The sequence below is a fragment of the Gossypium raimondii genome, chromosome 11, assembly GCF_025698545.1.
Source record: "Gossypium raimondii isolate GPD5lz chromosome 11, ASM2569854v1, whole genome shotgun sequence".
NCBI lineage: Eukaryota > Viridiplantae > Streptophyta > Magnoliopsida > Malvales > Malvaceae > Gossypium > Gossypium raimondii.
In genome coordinates, this window is record NC_068575.1 from 8781316 (window position 1) to 8801873 (window position 20558).

At 35.9% G+C, this 20558-nt stretch overlaps 1 protein-coding gene across 3 annotated transcripts; it reads right to left on the reverse strand.

The window, feature by feature from the left end:
* Positions 1-16176: 16176 nt before the first annotated feature.
* Positions 16177-19858, reverse strand: LOC105804804 (sugar transporter ERD6-like 5). 3 transcript variants are annotated; one of them, XM_012637578.2, is made up of 18 exons: positions 19543-19854; positions 19258-19320; positions 18944-19033; positions 18785-18844; positions 18622-18687; positions 18475-18540; positions 18325-18400; positions 18184-18248; positions 17917-18009; positions 17695-17775; positions 17528-17612; positions 17389-17432; positions 17241-17303; positions 17097-17156; positions 16968-17021; positions 16825-16884; positions 16624-16738; positions 16177-16457 (listed from the first exon to the last, which is right to left on the reverse strand). In XM_012637578.2, the coding sequence occupies exons 1-18, from the start codon at positions 19732-19734 to the stop codon at positions 16378-16380; spliced, it is 1413 nt and encodes a 470-aa protein (XP_012493032.1). In that variant the 5' UTR covers positions 19735-19854; the 3' UTR covers positions 16177-16377. The 3 variants fall into 3 exon arrangements, with proteins under 3 accessions (XP_012493032.1, XP_012493031.1, XP_052480070.1); XM_012637577.2 differs by having other exon boundaries at positions 16177-16508; positions 19543-19849; XM_052624110.1 differs by lacking the exons at positions 16177-16457; positions 17097-17156 and having other exon boundaries at positions 16968-17047; positions 19543-19858.
* Between the last annotated feature and the right edge of the window lie 700 nt (positions 19859-20558).

Sequence of the window (20558 nt, forward strand, 5' to 3'; positions counted from 1 at the left end):
CGGTCAAAATCAGTGTTCCTCTAGAAAAGACTTTTTTTACCACATAAGGTCCTTCTCAATTTGGCATCCATTTTCCTCTGAAGTCTTTTTGTATGGGCAGGATCTTTTTCAATACTAGGTCCCCCTTATGGAATTCCTTAGGGCGAACCTTTTTGTCGTTAGCTTGCATCATTCGTTTTTGGTACATCTGACCATGACGGATAGCTTTTAGCCTCTTCTCTTCGATCAAGTTCAACTAATCATATCGAGATTCGATCCATTCTACTTCATCTAACTTTAAATCTGACAAAACTCAGAGAGAAGGAATCTCGACTTCAATGGGCAAAATCGCCTCCATTCTAAAAACCAAAGAGAAAGGCGTTACTCCGGTGGAGGTTCTGACAGACGTTCGATAAGCATAAAGGGCAAATGGTAACTTCTCATACCAATATTTATAAGTCTTTATCATTTTCCCCACGATCTTCTTAATGTTCTTATTGGCTACTTTCACTGCACCATTCATTTTTGGGCGATAAGGTGATGAGTTGTGATGTTTGATCTTGAATTGAATACAAACCTCCATTATCGTGCTGTTGTTCAAATTCAATGCATTGCCAGATATAATCTTTTCTGGCATTCCATACCAACATATGATCTCTTTCTTCAAGAATTTGCTAACCGTCAACTTTGTGACATTGGCATAAGAAGTGACCTCTACCTACTTGGTGAAGTAATCGATGACCACAAAGATGAATTGATGCCCATTAGAAGCTTTTGCCAAGATCGGGCCAATGACATCCATTCCCCATATAGAGAAAGGCTATGGAGAAGTCATAACATGAAGAGGTGAATGAGGCACATGAATTTTGTCTTCGTAAATTTGGCATTTATGACATCTCTTGGCATAACTGATACAATCCCCTTCCATGGTGGAGCAATAATATCTAAATCTCATTATTTGTCTGGCCATTGTAAAACCATTAGCATGTATTCCACAAACACCTTTATAACAAGATTTTCTTGGCTTCAATAGCATCCACACATCTTAGTAGCACTTGATCCTTTCCTTCTTTTATATAAGACCTCCCCGTCTAAGACATAGTCATTAGTTAGTCTCCTTAGCGTCCTTTTATCATTCTTGGTTGCCTGTTCCAGGTATTCATGATTCTTTACATATCGCAGTATATCGTGGTACCAAGGGTGATCATCCTTTTCTTCTTCCTCGATGTTGTAGCAATATGCCGGAGCCTCGTAAATACTCAGCTGGATAGGTTTACATTCTCTTGTTTATTCATTTTGGCCAAGGAAGCTAAGGTGGCTAGGGCATCAGCCATCTGATTTTCATCTCGCGGGAGGTAGTAGAATGTGATGTCATCAAAATCTTTAATTAACTCCAGGACCAGCCTTTTATACTCAGTTAACTTGGGATCTCTTGTCTCCCATTCACCTTTGAGTTGATAGATCACTAATGCAGAATCCCCACACACCTCCAGTACTTTGATCTTGCATTCTATAGCTGCACGGATACACATGAAGCATGCTTTGTATTCTGCCATATTATTCATGCAATCAAAATCCAATTTTAGTAAATGGATAATGATCTCTGCTTTGGGGATACCAGGACTGCCCAGATTTCGTTACCCATAGCGTTTGAGGCCCCATCAAAATTTAATTGCCAGGGATGTTCTTTTTTAGTACCTTCTTCAGTAGTCGCAACATACATAAGATCTTCATTTGGGAAATCAAAATTTAAAGGCTCGTAATCATCTAGAGCTCTGCTGGCTAGGAAGTCCCCTTTTGCACTCCCTTTTACTGTCTTTTGGTTTACATAGATTATATAAAATTCAAAGAGAAAAATTTGTCACTAGGTCATTCTTCATTTAAAATAGTCGACTCCATCATGTACTTTAGAAGGTCTATTTTTTAGATGAGCCAAGTTGTGTGGTACAACATGTACTGTCTTAGTCTTCAAGTTGTCTAGATTAAAGCGCAACACAACTTCTCAATTGGTGAGTATCTTGTCTCACATTTAGTAAACTTCTTACTGATGTAATATATCGTTCTTTCTTTCCTCCTCGACTCATCATTTTAGCCAAGCACGCATCTCATAAAATTCTCAAATACTGCCAAATACAGTATTTGTGGCTTATCTGGGCTAGGTGGCATCAGTACTTGGGTATTGGACAGGTAGTGTTTGACCTTTTCAAAGGTCTTCTGGCATTCCTCATCTCACACACCTGGATTATGTTTCTTAAGGAGATAAAATATGGGGTCACATTTCTCAGTTAGTTGTGAAATAAACCGGGCGATGTAATTTAATCTTTCTAAGAAACCTCAGACCCCTTTTGAGTGCGCGGCAGAGGCAATTCTTGTATAGCCTTGACTTTATCTGGGTCAATCTCAATCCCTTTCTTGCTGATTACAAATCTTAGCAATTTTCCCGACTTAGCCCCGAAGGTACAGTTTGTTGGATTGAGCTTTAGCTGGAATTTTCTCAACCTTAAAAATAGTTTCCTCAAGACTTGTACATACTTCTTTTCTGTTAAGGATTTTGCGATCATATCATCGACATAAACCTTGATTTATTTGTGCATCATATCATGAAACAAAGTTACCATGGCTCTTTGATACGTCTCTCTCGCATTTTTTAATCCGAATGGCATCACTTTACAGCAAAATGTTCCCCACATGGTTACGAATGTGGTCTTTTCCATATCTTCAGGATGCATCTTTATCTGGTTGTATCCAGAGAAGCCATCCATGAAGGAGAACAGTGAATAACTTGTCGTGTTGTCTACTAAGGTGCCGATGTGAGGCAACGGGAAATTATCTTTTGGGTTGGCTTTGTTTAAATCCCTGTAGTCTACACACAATTTCTACTAACTATTTGTAGGGTAGGATTTGTTTCTCAGCTTGTTCTACCATCCTTAGCAAATCAGGAGATACATTACAATCTTGATCATCTTCATAATCGTAAGGTTCATCTGGACACATATCCTGCTCAAAAGGAGACTTTGAGTCAGCAGCAACGTCGCTCGTATCATTGATATCTGGAGACCTGATATAGGAATAAAGGAATACCCAAAGAACAAATGAATCTAAAAATAATTATCTGTGTGGTATGGGTATGAATGAAATGAAAAAATAGAAGAATATTTGCCAAATAAGACACAAATATGTATTTTACTAAAATAACAAATAGTGGACATATGCCTTTTTCACAAAATGATTCTTATTGCTCTCAGGCTTAAAGCAATAAGTGTGTTTTGAACATTACTCTGAATTAGTTCTCAAAATTATAGGGATCTCTTCTGTAGTCCAATTGTTCAGAACACTTCTGGGGATATAAGGACAAATGTTTGATAGGTTCTCTCCAGTTCCTTCTTCAAATATAACATTAATGTTCAAGTTTCCCGACATTCCTTTTAGGATTTCTTTTTCGAACATCTCTTTTTAGGATAAATGATTTCTCCTGACACGAACATTTTAATTATACGGGGAAAGATCATCAGTTCCCATTTGACCTCTCCCCCACTTAGTCGCACTCTTCTCCTTTCTTGCTTCTTCTTCTTTTGCCTCGCATCTGGCTTGTACCCTAAGCCAAAGCAGTCTTGTTTATCCATTAGCATTAGTGCCTCGACTCTTCCTTGAAGGTATTTTTCGAGCCCTCTTCTAGGTAAGACCCTTTTTCCAACCGTCAACTATAGGCCTATCCTTGTGGTTTTGGATTTTTTGGTACTGGGATCTTGTTTCCTTCAACAATGAAAGTTGTATTAACAAATTCCAGTGATCAAAAGGAGCATTCTATTGCCTCATCATCCGCTCTTATGTATGGTGTGTCACTATTTATGGATGCAATGATAGCCTCTTCAATATTTATTGTTACCAGCTGACCTTTTGTTACCAATTTTAGTTTTTGGTGCAATGACGATGGTATTGCCCCAACCGAATGAATCCAAGGACTACCCAACAAGTAATTATAAGAGGGTTTGATATCCATTACCAAAAAATCTACTTTATATGTGTTCGAACCAATAAATAGAGGTATTTTAATCCTTCCCATCACCCTCATTTCTGTACCATCGAATGCTCTCACTATATTTTGGTACATCTTCATGTGAAAGCTATCTATTGGTAATCTATTCAGTGTGGATAGAGGCAAGATGTTTAACGCAGATCCATTGTCGATTAACACTCCTGGCACTGTATATCTTTTGCAGCGAGTAGTGATGTGTAGAGCCTTCATGGATCCCATTCCTCTTGGAGGTATTTCATCATCATTGAAAAAGATAAAATTGCCGGCACTCAAATTATTAACCAAACAGTCTAACTTGTTTACAGAGATATCATCAGCGACATAAGTTTCATTTAACACATTCATCAATACGCTACAATGTGTCTCTGAGTTTAAGAGCAAAGCTAGTACTTATATATAAGCTAGTTGTTTATGTAGTTGTTCTACAAAACTATACTCGCTATGCTTCAAGAACTTCAAAAATTCTTTAGCCTCATTCTCAATTACTGGCTCATTAACAGGTGATTCATGTCTAGCTATTTTTTCTTTCTTATGCTCAATTGCCAGGGTTTTTCCTTAATGGGCTCGGTTCTCACACTTGCAGGGTCATAGCGTCTCCCACTGCGCAGAAGAAACCAATATCCTGGCCCTATTCTGAAATGTCAACTGAGTTCTCCTCTCTTGGGATCATCACATTACAATCATAATTCCATGGAACCCTTTTGTTATCCTTGTAAAGAAAAGCCACAGGTTTCTGAATTATGATTCTTGGCGCAGCTTGTGTTCCCGCTTCATTATTTCTTGGTCGTGAAATAAACACCACTCGGTGGTTAACCTTGTAGACCTTCTCCATTGAATCTTCCTACGAGGCGTAAAAATTTCCTCCTTCCAAGCTTTTGACATCTTTAAAGAATTCCAATTGTTTGTTAACCATTAGACTTTGCACTAGAGCTCTGAACTCAGCGCACTCCTGGATTTCATTACCTTCTTCAACGTGGAACTCACAGTAGCTCCTCATTCCTTTGGGCATCCTTTTTGAATCTTGAATGTTTAATCCCATGTCTATCATTTTTTGCCAAACCCATTTTAATGGGGTTTTCACTTTCGCAATATCGATTTTGGTCCTCTTTCCTCCACTCTCAATTATCGCTGTCGAAACCATTTTTTGAAAAATAAAAATTTAGTTGTCGACTTTAAAACCGAAAATTAGAGTTGCCACCGATCCTTTATTGGGGTGTGATCGGCTCACCTTAAAAACGATTTTGGTCTGCGAAATTTGAGAAAATAGGTTCGGGAGTCGGTTATGCACGAGGAAGGGTTAGCACCCTCGTGACGCCCAAAATTGGTACTAAATTGATTAATTAAGGTCTTAATGCCGAATATCAAAAATCCGTGAAGAATTTAAAAATACGATCCTCCATTTTTATTAATGTTAATTTTATAAAAGATTCTTGAATAAATCGAAGCTGATGCTAAAGACCTTCTTGTCTCAGAGTAATAAAATGTCACCCCAAATACGTTAGGACACAACATTTTTAGTCATTGAGAATAAGATTGTCTTTTGATTTTCAAAACTCATGCGGTGAAGTTTAAAAAGGATATTCAATTGCTTTAAGTCAGATGAAAAATCGAAGCCCAATATGTTAGGGCACAATTTCTCAAAATTCCGAACATTGAATATTATTTTTATTTTTCGAAAAAATTCTCGTCTCGAGAAATCAACATGTCATGTCCAATACATTAGGACACAACGTATCAAATTCCCGAGAGTGAGTTTTTTGTTTATATGTTTTAATTAAAAAGGATACTCAGTTTCTTAGATTCAACGAGGAAGATTGGAATCCAGTAAGTTAGGACACAATCTTTTCGAGGATCCCAAATTTCGAGTGTCGCGTTATTTTTACAAAACTTTTTGAATAAAAATGCTCTCTATATTTGAATGATATTAAACGTAATCTTTTGAACAAATAAAGACCATGAAATAATAACGTACAACGCAAAATGGTGATTCATAAATTAATGTACGCTAATGAACGACAAAGAATCGATAGATACAAGCAAGCAATACAATACACGTATTCACATCATATACAAATAATAACTTTAATATTCAAAAGCTAATGAACTAAAAACTATTCTTAAATGAAGCTCCAAGCAAATTAATAGAAAAATATGAAACGAGTTTTGAAGAATAAAATAACATGAAGGAAGGAAATTATATATTAAAATATATTTAAAATAAATCATATATATATGGAAATTTGAAATAAATTAAAAATAAGGTTAAAAATAAATACTACATAAAATAATAGTATCCAAATAAATTTTAAAATAAATATCATGTAAGAAGAAAATAAAATACATAAAATAAAATACATATATTAATTTAAGATAAGTAATATATAGGAGTGAAAAGCTTCATGTAAGTAATAATATATACTAATATGTAAAAGTGAAATAAACTAAATATATGTGGATATTTAAAAGAAGTAAAGTATCTATATATATAGAAATAGGTATAAAAAAATATAGTTTAAAATTAAATAATATATACATTGCGTACATACATATATGTATAATAAAAATAGTTTAAAATAGTAGTAAATAATAAAGTAATATATATATACATAAATAGGTAAATAGAAATGTAATCAAATATAATAATGATAACAATAATAACTAGTAATAAAAATAATAATAGTAAATTAATTAATAGCAAAAAATATCAATCATGACTAAATTGGAATGAAAATAGAAATTCTGAGGCCAATCCGCAATAAATAAAAATGAAAAGGGGCCGAATCGGGTGTTCGAGGAACAAGGAGGGAGTAAAGCAGAAAATATCCTGTAGAAAATATCCCCGCCCTCCAAAACGCTGTGTTGCGGTATGGACTAAAATAAAACGAAAATCAAATTAAAGGGCGAAAATTAAAAAAGAAAAGAATCGATTTGAACACGCCACAAAAGAGAGAGGACCATTTGCACAAATCTCCCAACAGAGGCCAAAACGCGCAGATTCTTCCCCGGGTCGGGTCACCGCGCGGGTTGCAAGCCTCTAAACGGTGTCATTTTAAGGCCATTTAAGCAGGCCCAAAACGGCGTCGTTTCTTTGGTTATGTAAAAACTAACTAAACCCTAGATCAGTAGCCATTTTAATTTTTTTACAAAGATCAAACCCTAAAAAGAACTAAAGACTCCCTCTGCACGCCGCTCAAACAATAGGCCGTTTGAGAGCCCCCTCGCCTTTGCCCGCCTCCGATTACGGCGGAGGGAACCGAGGTTCGGCCACCAGGTAAGTTTCTCGATTTGACTCTTCCTCTTTCTTTTTTTTACACGATTAATAATAAAGAAAAAAGTAGAAAAAGAAAAAAAACAGAGAGAAAAAGAGGGAAAGAACACCTTCAAAACTCAGTCTATTGCTTTTTGATTCTTTTTTGTGTATTGATCTCGTGTGCAACTGTTTACAATGCGTATTTGGCTTTTATATAGCCAGAAAAATGAAAAAAATACAATATTAGAAAAGAAATCCATATATTTTTGTTGTTATCCTCTGGTTTTTTTCTGTTATTGGCTTTTTCTTTGCTGTTGCTTGTGTGTCTGCATTGGTCGAGGCCACTGAGTGGAGAAGGCGCCTGCTGTGGTGCGACATGCGCGAGAGGGGAACTCGGCTATTGCGGCACGCATCGAAATGAATCTTGCTAGGGTTTCTTCTTGTGTATTCTGGTGTTGGGCCATTTGGGCTGAGTTGGTTTGCTAGGCTTAGAATCGTTTTTAGGTCAGGCTAGATTAATGGGCTTTTTGTATTGGGTCTTGTTATATTTTAGGGCTAGAGTCTGTATTGGTTTTTTTAGGTAAATTGATCTGGGCTAATGTAAATGGACTATTTTTGGACTGAATTTTATTTATTATTTTTTCTTGGTTTTTTTCTGCTTATTCTGAATGGGCCCCAGGGCAAAATTAGGTATTACAATCGCGTTTACCTCTTAGTCAGAATGACTGGGTAATGGATGTCCTGCCACATTAGGTCCCGAGGGATCATCAAACCTTATAATCCCTATTTTAATGAACCTCTTAATCGACTTCTTGAATACAGTGCAGTTCTCAATTGAGTGTCTCATTATTCCTATGTGGTACTCGTATTGAGCATTCATATCATACCATTTTGGGAACGGAGGTTGCATGGGTTTTAAGTAAAACGGGGATACCAAATACGCGTCGAACCAATTCTGAGATAACTCTTTATATGTTATCAGAATGGGTGTGAATTGGAGTTTTTTCGTGTTTAGCCTTGAGTTAGATTCTTGCCTCGAAGGGTCTTGATGACTGGTTGTTACAGTTCTTGGTTGGCCTACAGTGACCGATTTTGAATAGATCTTATTATACACACTTGCGGTGTTTACTTCATTTTCTTTCTTTCTCAGAGCAGATCTTTTAGTGTATTCCCCAACGTCTATTTTCCCACTCCTTACTACATTTTCAATCATTTCTCCGGACATTACTATATCTGAGAAGCTCTTGGTAGCACTTCCCAATATATGGTTAATGAATGGGGCTTTCAAAGTGTTTATGAAAAGCATAATTGTATCCTCCTGAAAAGGTGGCTGAACTTGCATTGCCACCTCCCTCCACCACTGAGCGTATTACCTAAAGCTTTCACTTTGCTTCTTCTCCATGTTTTACAGCGTAATTCTATCGGGTATCATGTCGGTCACATGACTGTATTATTTCATGAAAGCCTGTGTTAAGTTTTTTCATAAGTTGATTTTGGCACAGCTTAGCTGATTGTACCATTTGGCAGCCGACTCAATCAAACTATCTTGGAAGCAATGGATTAACAATTGGTCATTATTGATGTAGCCCGTCATTCTTTGGCAAAACATTGTGATATAGGCTTTAGGACAACTAGTCCCATTATATTTTTTGAATTCTAGAGTTTTGAATTTTGGTGGGAGCACTAGATCTAGGACTAAACTCAATTCCTTAGCATTGCCCCCGCAAAACTAGTCAACACTCTCCATAACTCTGAATTTCTCCTCCAACCAGTTACACCGATCTTCTAGTTGTTTTGGCAATGCTACTCTTGCTCTATCCATTTTTGCCACGTCGTCTAGATCTAGAACAACGGGATTGGTCAGATTATCTCCTGGATTGGAACCTGAACCCGTTGGGTAATTCACCGGTGCTAAAATGTTAGCCTGATATTGTTGAGGTCTTATGGTAACGGGTACCCTTCGTGGATATGTATCTGGTTGGGCTTGGACATTCACCAGGGTAAAGCCTGGGGGGTATGTAGGGTCTTCATTATTATCCCCAGAGTTAATCACAGTACTTTTCCCTTTTTCAATCCCTCCGGCTAGTAGTCAACTAGCTTATCATACTTCGTTGGGATTCTTGTATTTGATCGATCATGTCTTGCTGTACCTTAGCTAATTGCTCCTACAGTTGTGCTTGCAACTGATCTTGCATGTTTTTTTTAAATTTTTTCCAGTCTCTCTAACCTTTGATCCACAGCTTTGGTTTTATCGCGGGTACCGTAACGATATTCAGTTGGCAAATTTTTGTTGGTTTCTAGGGTAACTGTCATAATTTGGATTAATTAGGGCCTTTTATGAAATTTAATGCATATGATGAAATGTAATGCTAATGAATGAAAAATGAATGCAAAAAGAGGCATTGGTTTTGATTCAATTCTATTAGAACAACTTTTCTAGAAAACAAATCTTTTTGCATAAAACAGATACATTTTACATATACGTGCTTGCCCTAATACTCAAAGCCTTGACTTTCCTAAGAAGCCAAGCTAATTCTCAGCCCCGATCTGATTCTAATTTGTATCTTAAGCTTAGCATGTCAGCTTAAATCGCTAGGGTTTACAAATGGTCGGCTACTTTTCGTACTTGAGTCACAGCTTCGCCCATGATGTGATCTCTATCCCTAATCTGACCTTGAGAGCATTGGAGTTGCTTTTTCCAATGTTCATTGTTCGATTCAAGAATCTCAATTCGAAGTTCACAATTTTGTAGTGAGACCTCAAGCTCTTCTATCTTTCCCTTCAGCTCTTCAATCTTAGTCAGGCTTGCTTTCAACTTAATCACAGAGTTGTGACTACGATATTGATACAGTGACCTTTCTAATTCTGCTACCCAAGCTCTCAACCCAACCTTTTCATTTTGGTTCTCTAGTAAATCCCTTTTTAGAGTATTTTCTAGGACTCGAGCATCTTGGAATTTCTTTTCCCATTGATCAGATCTAATCTTTTCTTCTTGGATTTCTTAATGACATTGTTCCAATGTTTTACCCAACCTGGTAGTCCTCATCGACAAACGCAACTTCTTATAATCTATTTTTAGACTGTCTAAGTTTTCCTCAGCCTTGTTCTTTCTTTTTCCCATTTTCTCAGCTTCTAACTTTTGGACGTCGGCATCTAATCCTAGCTGAATCTTTGCCTCTTCTAACTTTTCTATCTTTTTTCCCAACTCCGAACTCCACTTTTTAAAGTCTTGCTTTATGATCTCTAGCTCAGATGGGATCACTTGTAAGTGTTCTTCTATTGGTCGAGTGTTTTCTTGACTTAACACAAGGATATTGTCATTGATTCGTTTACCCCACCACTAATCATATTTGGGGTCGTCATGGGATTTGTAGCAAATCTTTTTATATTGTGAGTTTGGTTCCAAGCGTTCGATATTTCACAAACCTTCTTTTTGTAATTATCACCTTTGTACATAAACCCACATTGAGCCAACCCTGGTGTTGCCGGTATAAACTATCTCGACCTATACTGGCTCAATACAAGTAGAGGGGCATATTCAATAGCTCTCCATATCCCGAACAGAGGGATAGAGTCGAAATCTTCACATCGATACAAAATTTCATCAAAGATCATCCAAGGGGCCCTCCATTCAATGTCTTCGTCTTGGAGACTCCGGAGAATTGCTATCCACTTTTCCACTGAAATATTGTCTCGCCTTGATGTAGCCACGAATTCTTTCAACGGAGAATAGTTCTCGGAGAATACTGGACAAGAGACATTTTCTACCTTCCAAAAGTAGCTATAGAACCAGGCTAACAAGAGTTGTGCACACTTGATAAATCTTCCTTCACCTGCTCTCCAGCATGCAGTTAAAGATCTGAAAGTTTCAGCCAAAATTACTGGGACAGGTGTGACCCTTTTGTCAAGTCGGTCAAATAGATCTGAAACTGCATCATATATGTACCCTAATGCTTTAGGGAAGATGACTCAATGTGAAGACGTCGACCCTTTTCTTCGCATCCGGATGTGCCAAGATCAAATCCTACAAACTCTTCCAATGGATACATTTACTATCTCCCTTTTGTTTAATTCGAGCCACGACCCATTGCTTGCTCATCCCAGTTATGCTCATTAGTCTCTTCAAGAAAGTCGGGACGTTGGCAGCTCTAAAATAAGCTTTGTTGGCTTGGATTCTCAGGCAATAGAGTAGAGTTGTGTACTCTTCTACGGTGGGAACCAAATCTACCTTTCCAAAAGTGAAGTAGCTATAGGCGGGATTCCAATATTGGGCAAGAGCTCAAAATAAATGTTTATCTACTTTGACATCGAGTAAATAAGGCAAATCATCATATTCACGGTAGAATAACTGCTTGATTTCGTCATCCCATTGGTTCCATATTTCTTTCAACTCTTGAAGATTATTTTGAGTTTCACTGATGCGAGTGAAATCCCATAGTTCTGACATATATCCCTCCGTGAGGCTGTCGCCCTTCTCTTGTTGTGTTTTCCCAGACCATATTCATACAGTCGTATTGTCTTCCACTTTATCAAGAAATCCCTTTTCCATGACAAGCTCTTTATTTAGCAATTGAACGTGAATCAACACCATTTTTCTATGATGAAAATGCAATGCAATTACAGCCAAAACAAAACGAAACAAGTCAGTACATTTCATACAAAGCTAGAATACAAAGTAAGAAATAGAACATCTATTCGGGTGACCACTAGAAGTGTGGTATGGTTCTACCTAGGGTAAGTTCTTATGGCTCATTATATGCAGTTTGATTCTAAAGTAAGGGTACCTAAACCAGTATATTCCTCAATCCTCACCCATTATAGGCTCATACGGACCGAGTTCAATTCAAGGGAATACATTTCCCCATGGCTATACGGAGATGAAGACCTCACGAAGACATAGGTACGGATGTATTCCGAAAGCGATCAACTATCCTATACGGAGGTGACAACCTCACGAAGGAATAGTTTTTCACTCCCACTTAAGAAGGGTAAAATGAAACGATTATGCAATGCAATATACGTGAAAACATACAAAGAGAAACTTTTGAACCAATAAAACAGATATACTAGATCAATATGTATCCTGAGGTAACAAAGACAAAATATGAAGGACGAAATGCAATGAAGGGATCGTTAATTTAAACCAAATTATCAATTTTCAGCAAAAAGACCAAAAAGTAATCAACTTGCTGCTTGACTCTCTTGTTTTAATCCCCAGTGGAGTCACTAAGCTGTCGAAACCTTTTTGGAATCGACTTTATTTTGAAAAACGAAAATGAAGTCGCCACCAATATTTTTTATTTAGGTGTGATTGGATCACCTCAAAATTTAATTATAAAAGGTTAGGTTTACTGAAACAATTATTTTTTACCTACAAAATCTAAGAAAATAGGTTCGGAAGTTGATTACGTGTGAGGAAGGATTAACACCCTCATAACGCCCAAAATTGGTACCTAGTTGATTACTTGATGTTTTGATGTCGAAAATTGAAAATTCAAAGGGAATTTAAAATGCGATCCCTTTTTGCATCGTGTTACTTGATGGTATTGAAAGAAATCCGATCTAAATTGAATTTTTAATGAGGATGCGTTCTCATTTTGAGTTGATCAAGACGAAAAATCATGTCCCGTAAGTTGGGGCACAAAATCTCGAATTCTCAAAAATAAGGATGCTCTCCATTTAATTATAGCCCAAATCTTACATTCTTACAATCTTATTTATTTATTATTATTTAAAAAAAAGAAAACTACCTTTTTTAAAACTCAATGCAGTTTTTTTGTGTGTTGCACTTCTGTCCTTGTGTTTTCTTTTTACAGGCGGCAGTGGAGGGTCAACAACGATGGGACAAGCATGCCCTTGTCATTTTAGTGAAATGGCGACAAAGAAGACAAAACTCGGGACGAGGGGCCTTGGGTGGTGTGCCTGCAAAGGAGTGGCGCTAAAGGCTAAGGTTTTTTTTTTAATTTTCTGAAAAGTTTAGGTTGTGGGCTTGGGTTGGTAGTTTGGGCCTGGGTTATTGGGTTTTAGGGTTTTGGGTTAAGTTATATATTTTGGGCCTTGGGGGTTTTTTGTATTTTGATCATTATTTACTTATTTATTTTTTGTAATTTGGGCCGGACAAAATTGAGCTGTTACAGTTACCATCACATATACAAACTCTTCTTGTGGAGTAGTCAATCTTTCCAGGCTCTTACACTACTTTTGCCACTCCCACATGATAGCTCTTCTAATAAAGAAGTTGAAAATTATGGTGTTAAGTACCAACATTGTCACTCATTATGTAAGTTCTTATAAGAGAAAAGTCAGTCTCTTGTGTTTCTTTCTTAATAAAACTCCATTTGAAGAGTTACACCAAAATCGTACTACTTGAAGGGAAGAAGAATTAGAACAACTTAGTTTTGGAGAAAAAAATGTATCTTATTCATGATGCAAAATGGGTACATACAAAGACAATCACATCAAATTAGATAAATGTTTTTTTTTGTATTTTCAATAACGTCTAGGAATAATAACTGAAAAGAGTTTATGGCAATAGAATGTTTTCCCAATTTTGGGGAAAAACAATAGCATTCTCTTCTCACGGTTTTAGGCCTTGCTCATCTCGAATTTTAAGAGAAACACAATGACTACTCTTCTCTTTCTTTTTTTCTTTAAAAGAAACACAATGGCTATTCCTAAATTTTTAGAGAAAATCAATGGCTTGCTATTCTCAAATTTTTAGGAAAAAGCAATGCCATTTTCTTCCTAACTTTTTTAAAGAAACACAATAAGCTGCAATTCCCAAAATTTAAGAGATGAGTAATGACTTGTTATTCCCAACTTTTTAAGAACGAGCGTCTAAACCAAAAATATTTATGTCCAATATTTACTTCTTTTATTACTTTAATTATATAAACTTTATATAGCAATCCGTCAACATTTACGATTTTATTTTTATTTTTAAAATTTTTAAAATTCTATTAATAGTTGTTTTAGAAAAGATTGTTCCATACGTTCCCACTTTTTAGAAAATGCAATAATAAGTTGTATTAGAAGTACAATGTTAATTTTTAAGGAAAGATTATGATATGCTCCTCTCAAAATTTTAATTTATTTTTGACAAAAAGGTAATGTCATATTATTCTCAAGTTTTCTGGACGAGCACTTCACAGAAAAGCAACACGTCTTCTTCCTAATTACTATATTTGTTCTTCCCAAATTTTTCAGGGACAAACTCTTGCTCTTCTTATTTTTTTTAATAGCTTGCCATTTTGAATTATTTTACAAAAAAAAAAAAAAAAAGCAATGGCTTGTTATTCTAAACTTTTTATAGAAACATTTTAGCACGTTATTCTCAATTTTTTTAAAAGGAGAAAGCATTGTCATGCTACTCAAACCTATCTTTAATTTTATGCATGTTTTTTTTCCCCAACAAAAAAACATCATGCAAGGTGCAACAAAATGGGAAACACATTTTGTTTTCCTTCTTAGACAATATGATTGATTTTCCATTAAGAGTATATAGTTGTTTTATCATTTTTTTACTACATTATTCTTGCATAAGAACTAATAAGAATTTTCATGTAGGGGTTATTCGTAGATATCTGGTTTTGGCTATTGTTTCAAGAAATTGAGTTACCAAGCCTGGAAGAAGTTGCAACGTTGTTCACTTATTATTTCTTTCAGAAGAATAATAATTATTCAAAATAGTTGTTCATAACGACCGTTGTTTGATAATAACTATGTCTTGAATAACTATGTTTAGAACAGTGTATCAATTTAGAACAATTGTCATCTAGTGTACCTTTCATTTGAGAATAGCTTTTGTTGAGAATAACTAAAATTTGGAACAACTCTTGTTTAGAATAATGACATTTCAAGAATAGTTTTATTTAGAACAACAGTTGTCTAAAACAACTTCTATTTAGAACAATTGTGTTTTATCGAAAGAACCATTATTTAGAACAAGCTCTTCCAAAAAAAATATCACCACAAAACAACTCTTGTATGGAAACATCTTCTACATTGGGGACAACCATATTGGGAACTCACATTTGGAACAAGTCAAAATGACACATGTGCAGGAACAACCCTTGTCTTGCGAAAGATGTTTCAAATGATACTACTACGCCACAATAGAAGAAGTAGAAATAATCCTGAAATATGACAAAGTTCTTAAGTTATCTTCACTCTTGAGATGTTTCGGACAGTTTGGCTTGATGGATCAGATATGGTGAATGTTTCCTTCTTCTTTCAGAAACATAATAAACTCTTCTTCCCAATTCATCATCACAACCACCAACAATACCTTCACCATCCCCTTTTAACCATTAATGTCATTGTAACTGAAAATTAATTTCATTACTTCTATTAATTGTCACCTTTGTAACTCTCATTCTTGAGACTTTACAAATAGGAACCATTCACTAGTGGGAGAGGGACTTTTGTTATTTTAGCATTTTGGACTCTCAAAGTTCTATTTAAAATCCTCTCAACATGTTTATTTGTTGAACCTGATCATCAGTCACATTTCTCTTTCTCAAGATTATCAACCACCACTATCGCTGTGCTCAGTATTACCGAATCTACTCCAATATTCCTCTCTACCTTTTTTTAGTACATCTCATTCACTTGTTTACAACATTTCTTCTCTCCACAAGACAACCCTGTACAAACTGTATTATCATTTCTATTTTCAGTCAACAGAAAAGTAATCATCTAATAGGCTACTTGAAGATTCATGCTAGATGATGGTAAGTTTAATTCCCCGACTGTTACATGGTCATAGTGTATGTGGTTATAAAAAAGGTGCTTCAATGACTGTTCAACCATTGCCAACCTAGTTATTGACTCTCACTTATCTTCAACGATTGTGGTTGTTTCAAATATTTAACTTCCCCCATTTCGTTGAACTATAAGGAATAGAACTCTGTTCTGGTCGAGCAATAACTCAGTGGATTGAGACTACTACAGGAGAACTGGATCCAATAATCAGGTGAAACATATGTACCAAAGTATAGCCTTGGTAACTTTGAATTCATGAATTCTAACATGGCACTGAAGTTAGGACTTCGAATATTGTACATGAATTGCTCAATGACAGATTTATTGATTGTTAAGGAGCACATGGTACTCATCGTTCCAAGGAAACTGGATTCATCGATGCTTGTATTTCTTCTAGCGTCCGTCCCTTGGTCTCCGGTACCAGCTTAGCTACAAATAGAACAGTTAAGCCACATATGGTAGCAAATATGAAGAATGTTCCTGGATGAAGAAAGACAGTGTAACGTAGGGAAAAAAAAAAAGAAGGGTTAAAGTTTGATAAATTTGTAGTGAAAATTATATGGTGGACATGACAAAGTCAAATGCAACAGTGTACCTGTTGAGCTCCATTTCATGAGGAAGTTAAATGCAAAGGAAATAATCCAAGAGCCTAACCAGCTAACCAATGTCACAAGGCTTCCAGCTGAACCTTTCATATTTATGGGAAATATCTGAAATTGGAACTCTTTCTCAGTAAAGCTTAAAGTTAAAAATAACACTGAAGGCTGCAGAATTTGGATAATCAGGGTAAACTTACCTCAGACATTATAACCCAAGGTATTCCTCCCATGCCTAACGAAAACGAGCCCGTGTATACCTACAGTGAGTTGAACATATCAACATGATGATGATTTAATTCATGAAAAGTACTGCCTAAAAAAACTGATTCATTGGATTTACCAGTACACCAACAAGTGATAAAATAGGAGTGACTTCCTTCCATTGTTGAAGGTCCTGTGTGTGATATAGCTTAATATTTTCTGGAAAAGAATATAGATTGAAATTTTAGATCAATAAATCTGGCTGAACCTGCAAGAGAAATGACAATCCAACAAGGAAGCAACCCAAGCATGTTCCAGCTGCAGACACCTGTAGATATTTCAGCAGGAACAATTCCTTAACGTTACATATAGATGAAATTCATATAGAAGATACATTTCTAGGCTTCTGTACCAATAGAAGTGGTCTTCGTCCGGATTTATCGAGCAATAGTACTCCCAATGTCGTCATTGGAACCTATAGAAGATTATTCTGATCATTAAGAAAAGCATTAATCCAAATGATTTGAAATCTGTTTATGGTGCAAGCCATGAGAGCTGACCTGAACCACAACCATTGCTATCATTCCAACACTACCAGAAAATCCTGTCACAAAGAATTAAAGATAAAGATTTTATCAAGTATGAACTTCCTATATAGTTCTTCTATTGTTTCAGAACATGAAAATATTCTTAACATACCAGCTGATATGAAAATAGAACTAGCATAAAATGCAATGCCATTGACTCCTCCGAATTGTTGCAGTACCATTAGGCCAACTCCGACCTTAATCAGTTTAGTTATAAGTTAAAAGGAAAAACTCATAGCAAGAAACAATGACACACCTAGGATTGGCTTTAATTCTTACAATGAGGGACCAAGCATAGTCCTTCTGGAACAAATCGAACACGCTAGATTCCGAAAGCCGTTGAAGTTGTTCTGTGTAATCCTGCAAAAGAAAAAATTAGAAAAGCTTAAACCGTTTCTTTCCCGTTTTGTATAGTCAAAACATGCAGTTATAGGGGCACATGTGGTACAAATCCAAAGGAATGAAACCAAAACTTGCAAGCACTGAAAGCTAATAACTTACTTTTATCTCACTTGCTTCATTAGAAATATCAGCATTGTTTCCCCTTAGGCACTGCAGGGAAGCTTCACACTCTTTCCATTTACCTATCTTTGCCTGCAAATAGTTGTATTCACCATATCAATGTGTTTGTAAATGCTTGGATTTACTCTGAGGCATAATTTCAGAAGAAATGTTATCATTTAGTAGCATGCACCACATTTTTGAGTTTTGGTATTATTTTCCTAATTTAAATAACTTACAGAATCTAGACTACTACCTTAAAATTACCTGCCATCTTGGTGACTCAGGGATAAAGAATAGACCCAGAAGCTGTATAAGACATGGAATAGTTCCTGAAATCATGTCACATGGAAGAAACCATTAGAGAATCCTTTAAATTGCAATGTAGCACTAAAATCTGATAGTTACCTATTAGAGCCAAAGTGCGCCAGGTGGCAAACGCGCCTATGAGGTAAGTTATCGACACGCCACAACAAATCATCAGCTGCAGAATTGATTGTCATCAGGTACATAAGCACAAGAACATATTGAATTACTTTAATGGTGCATAGCAGTTACCTGATGGACTGATGTAAATCCTCCTCGAATATCCTTGGGTGTAACTTCAGCAATATATACAGGAACCTACGGTGAACAAGATCAGGTATTTTTCTTCAAACATATGAATGGCTAGTCAAGTACAATTGTTATATGTTCATAGCTTACCACATAGGAAAGGAGGCCCATCCCATATCCTACCAGCATTCGTCCAAAGTCAAGCCACAAAGCAGACTTTTCACAAGCAGTTAGCATTTAGCACTATGATTTGAGACCATACAAGGTACAGATGAAAAAAGGCAGAGTATAATAAAATTAGGAATGAAAACACCTTGGAGAATAGTATCAGAAGCCATCCTATTATGCAGAATATCTCCGAGAAACCCATCGTCTGCATCACACATTAACCAACATTGAAGAAAGCCAAAGACATGAAGAACTGTTTGGAATTAGGATTAAGGATATGATCATATGTCCTAGAAAATCTTACACGTTTTCGACCAATGTAATCTGCTAGTCTCCCACTCATTACTGCACCTATCATAGCTCCAATCGTCAATATTGAACCGAAAAAGGAATACTGCAATGACCAAAGCAGGAAAAAGGGAAGTTTCAGAAAGAGGCAATAATAGGAAAGTCATGATGATCCTGCTGCTCAGTTGCTTAAGCTGGCATAAGGTATTTGAAACAAAATTATAAGGCCATAAATACTGTACAAATTATACTCTTTTTGTGTGTAAACAAAATCAAGCAATTAAATATGGAAGAATATGTTAGTAATTGACACAAAGGAAACAGTTTTACCTCAGCCACAGAGAGATCTAGGTCATCTGTGATTCCTGTCTGAGCAGGAGATGAATATCCAATCTGGAAAATCAATCATAGTATATTAGTTCATCTTTTGTTAAACAAATGACAGAATTATTACCAGAGGTGTATCTGCATAAAACCCAACTTTCTTAAGTCTCATTGCTTTTCAACAGATGAATAAACAACAATCTAGGCACTGTGTAATCAAAATTCATGGCCAAGCAGGAAGAGGGAAACCCTTTACTTAGCAGGTTTCATTGGTGAAAAGAATATACTTACAGCAGTCCCAAAAACATAAGATCCACAAACTGCAACAGAGGTGCTGAGAACAACCATGGTTGTTGCAGAAGAAGTAGTTTTAATTCCATCTTGTTCTTCACCCGAAAAACCATGTACAACTCCATCCCGAGGCTTCTCTTTATGTATCAAAGAACTTGAAAGTTCTCCTACTTCTAATTTTGCTCTATTCATCTCCAATGAAATTCAAACAAGAAACCGTATTGAAGATTAAGCTACAGAGTATAGTAGTAAGATTGAAAGTGGTATAAAGAACAAAAGGACAAGAAACTAATTTCAGTTTGAAAAATATGGTAGAGTAATCAATTGGATCTAAGGGGTCCCCACGTGAAATGAGATATTTGTTCAATTGTGTCTATTTTTCATGCACGTTGACATATGCAGTTGTTTGTCTTTATCTTTATAAATAAAATCCTCCTGGATTCCTATCAGTTTCCTTTTTTTATTTTTTTTCAAGCTGACTGAGTCATACTCTCTCTTTCCTTAATTCATTAGTTCTTATGAATTTGCGGCTAATCTGTAATACAATGTTCAAAAAGCTAAAATCTATAATATTTGGATATTTGTAAGTTCAAGATTAAGTACAATCACTCAATGAACAGCTGCCTGCTAAAGAAATAGGTTAAATTCTGCTATTAGTACTTATCAGGGATTTAAATTACGGTCGCGGTCGCGTTTTCGGTCGCGTCGCGTTTGTCGCGGTCGCGGACATAACGGACGCTATTGCGGTTACTGCGGATATCGCGGTCGTGAATTTTTTTAAAATTTGCACAACTTATTATAAAACATAGGAATTATAATTATAATTATAAAAAATCATTTTTTATGATTTTTAGAGTTTTAAATATTTAGACTTTGATTGCTTTTTGCTGTTTATTTGGACTTCATTTTTCTTTTTTTTTAATAACATTATATTGGGCTTTTATTAATAGAACAAAATTACAAAAATTCTAAAAAAGGCCCAAAGCAGATGGCCCAAAGTAAAAAAATCTAAATAT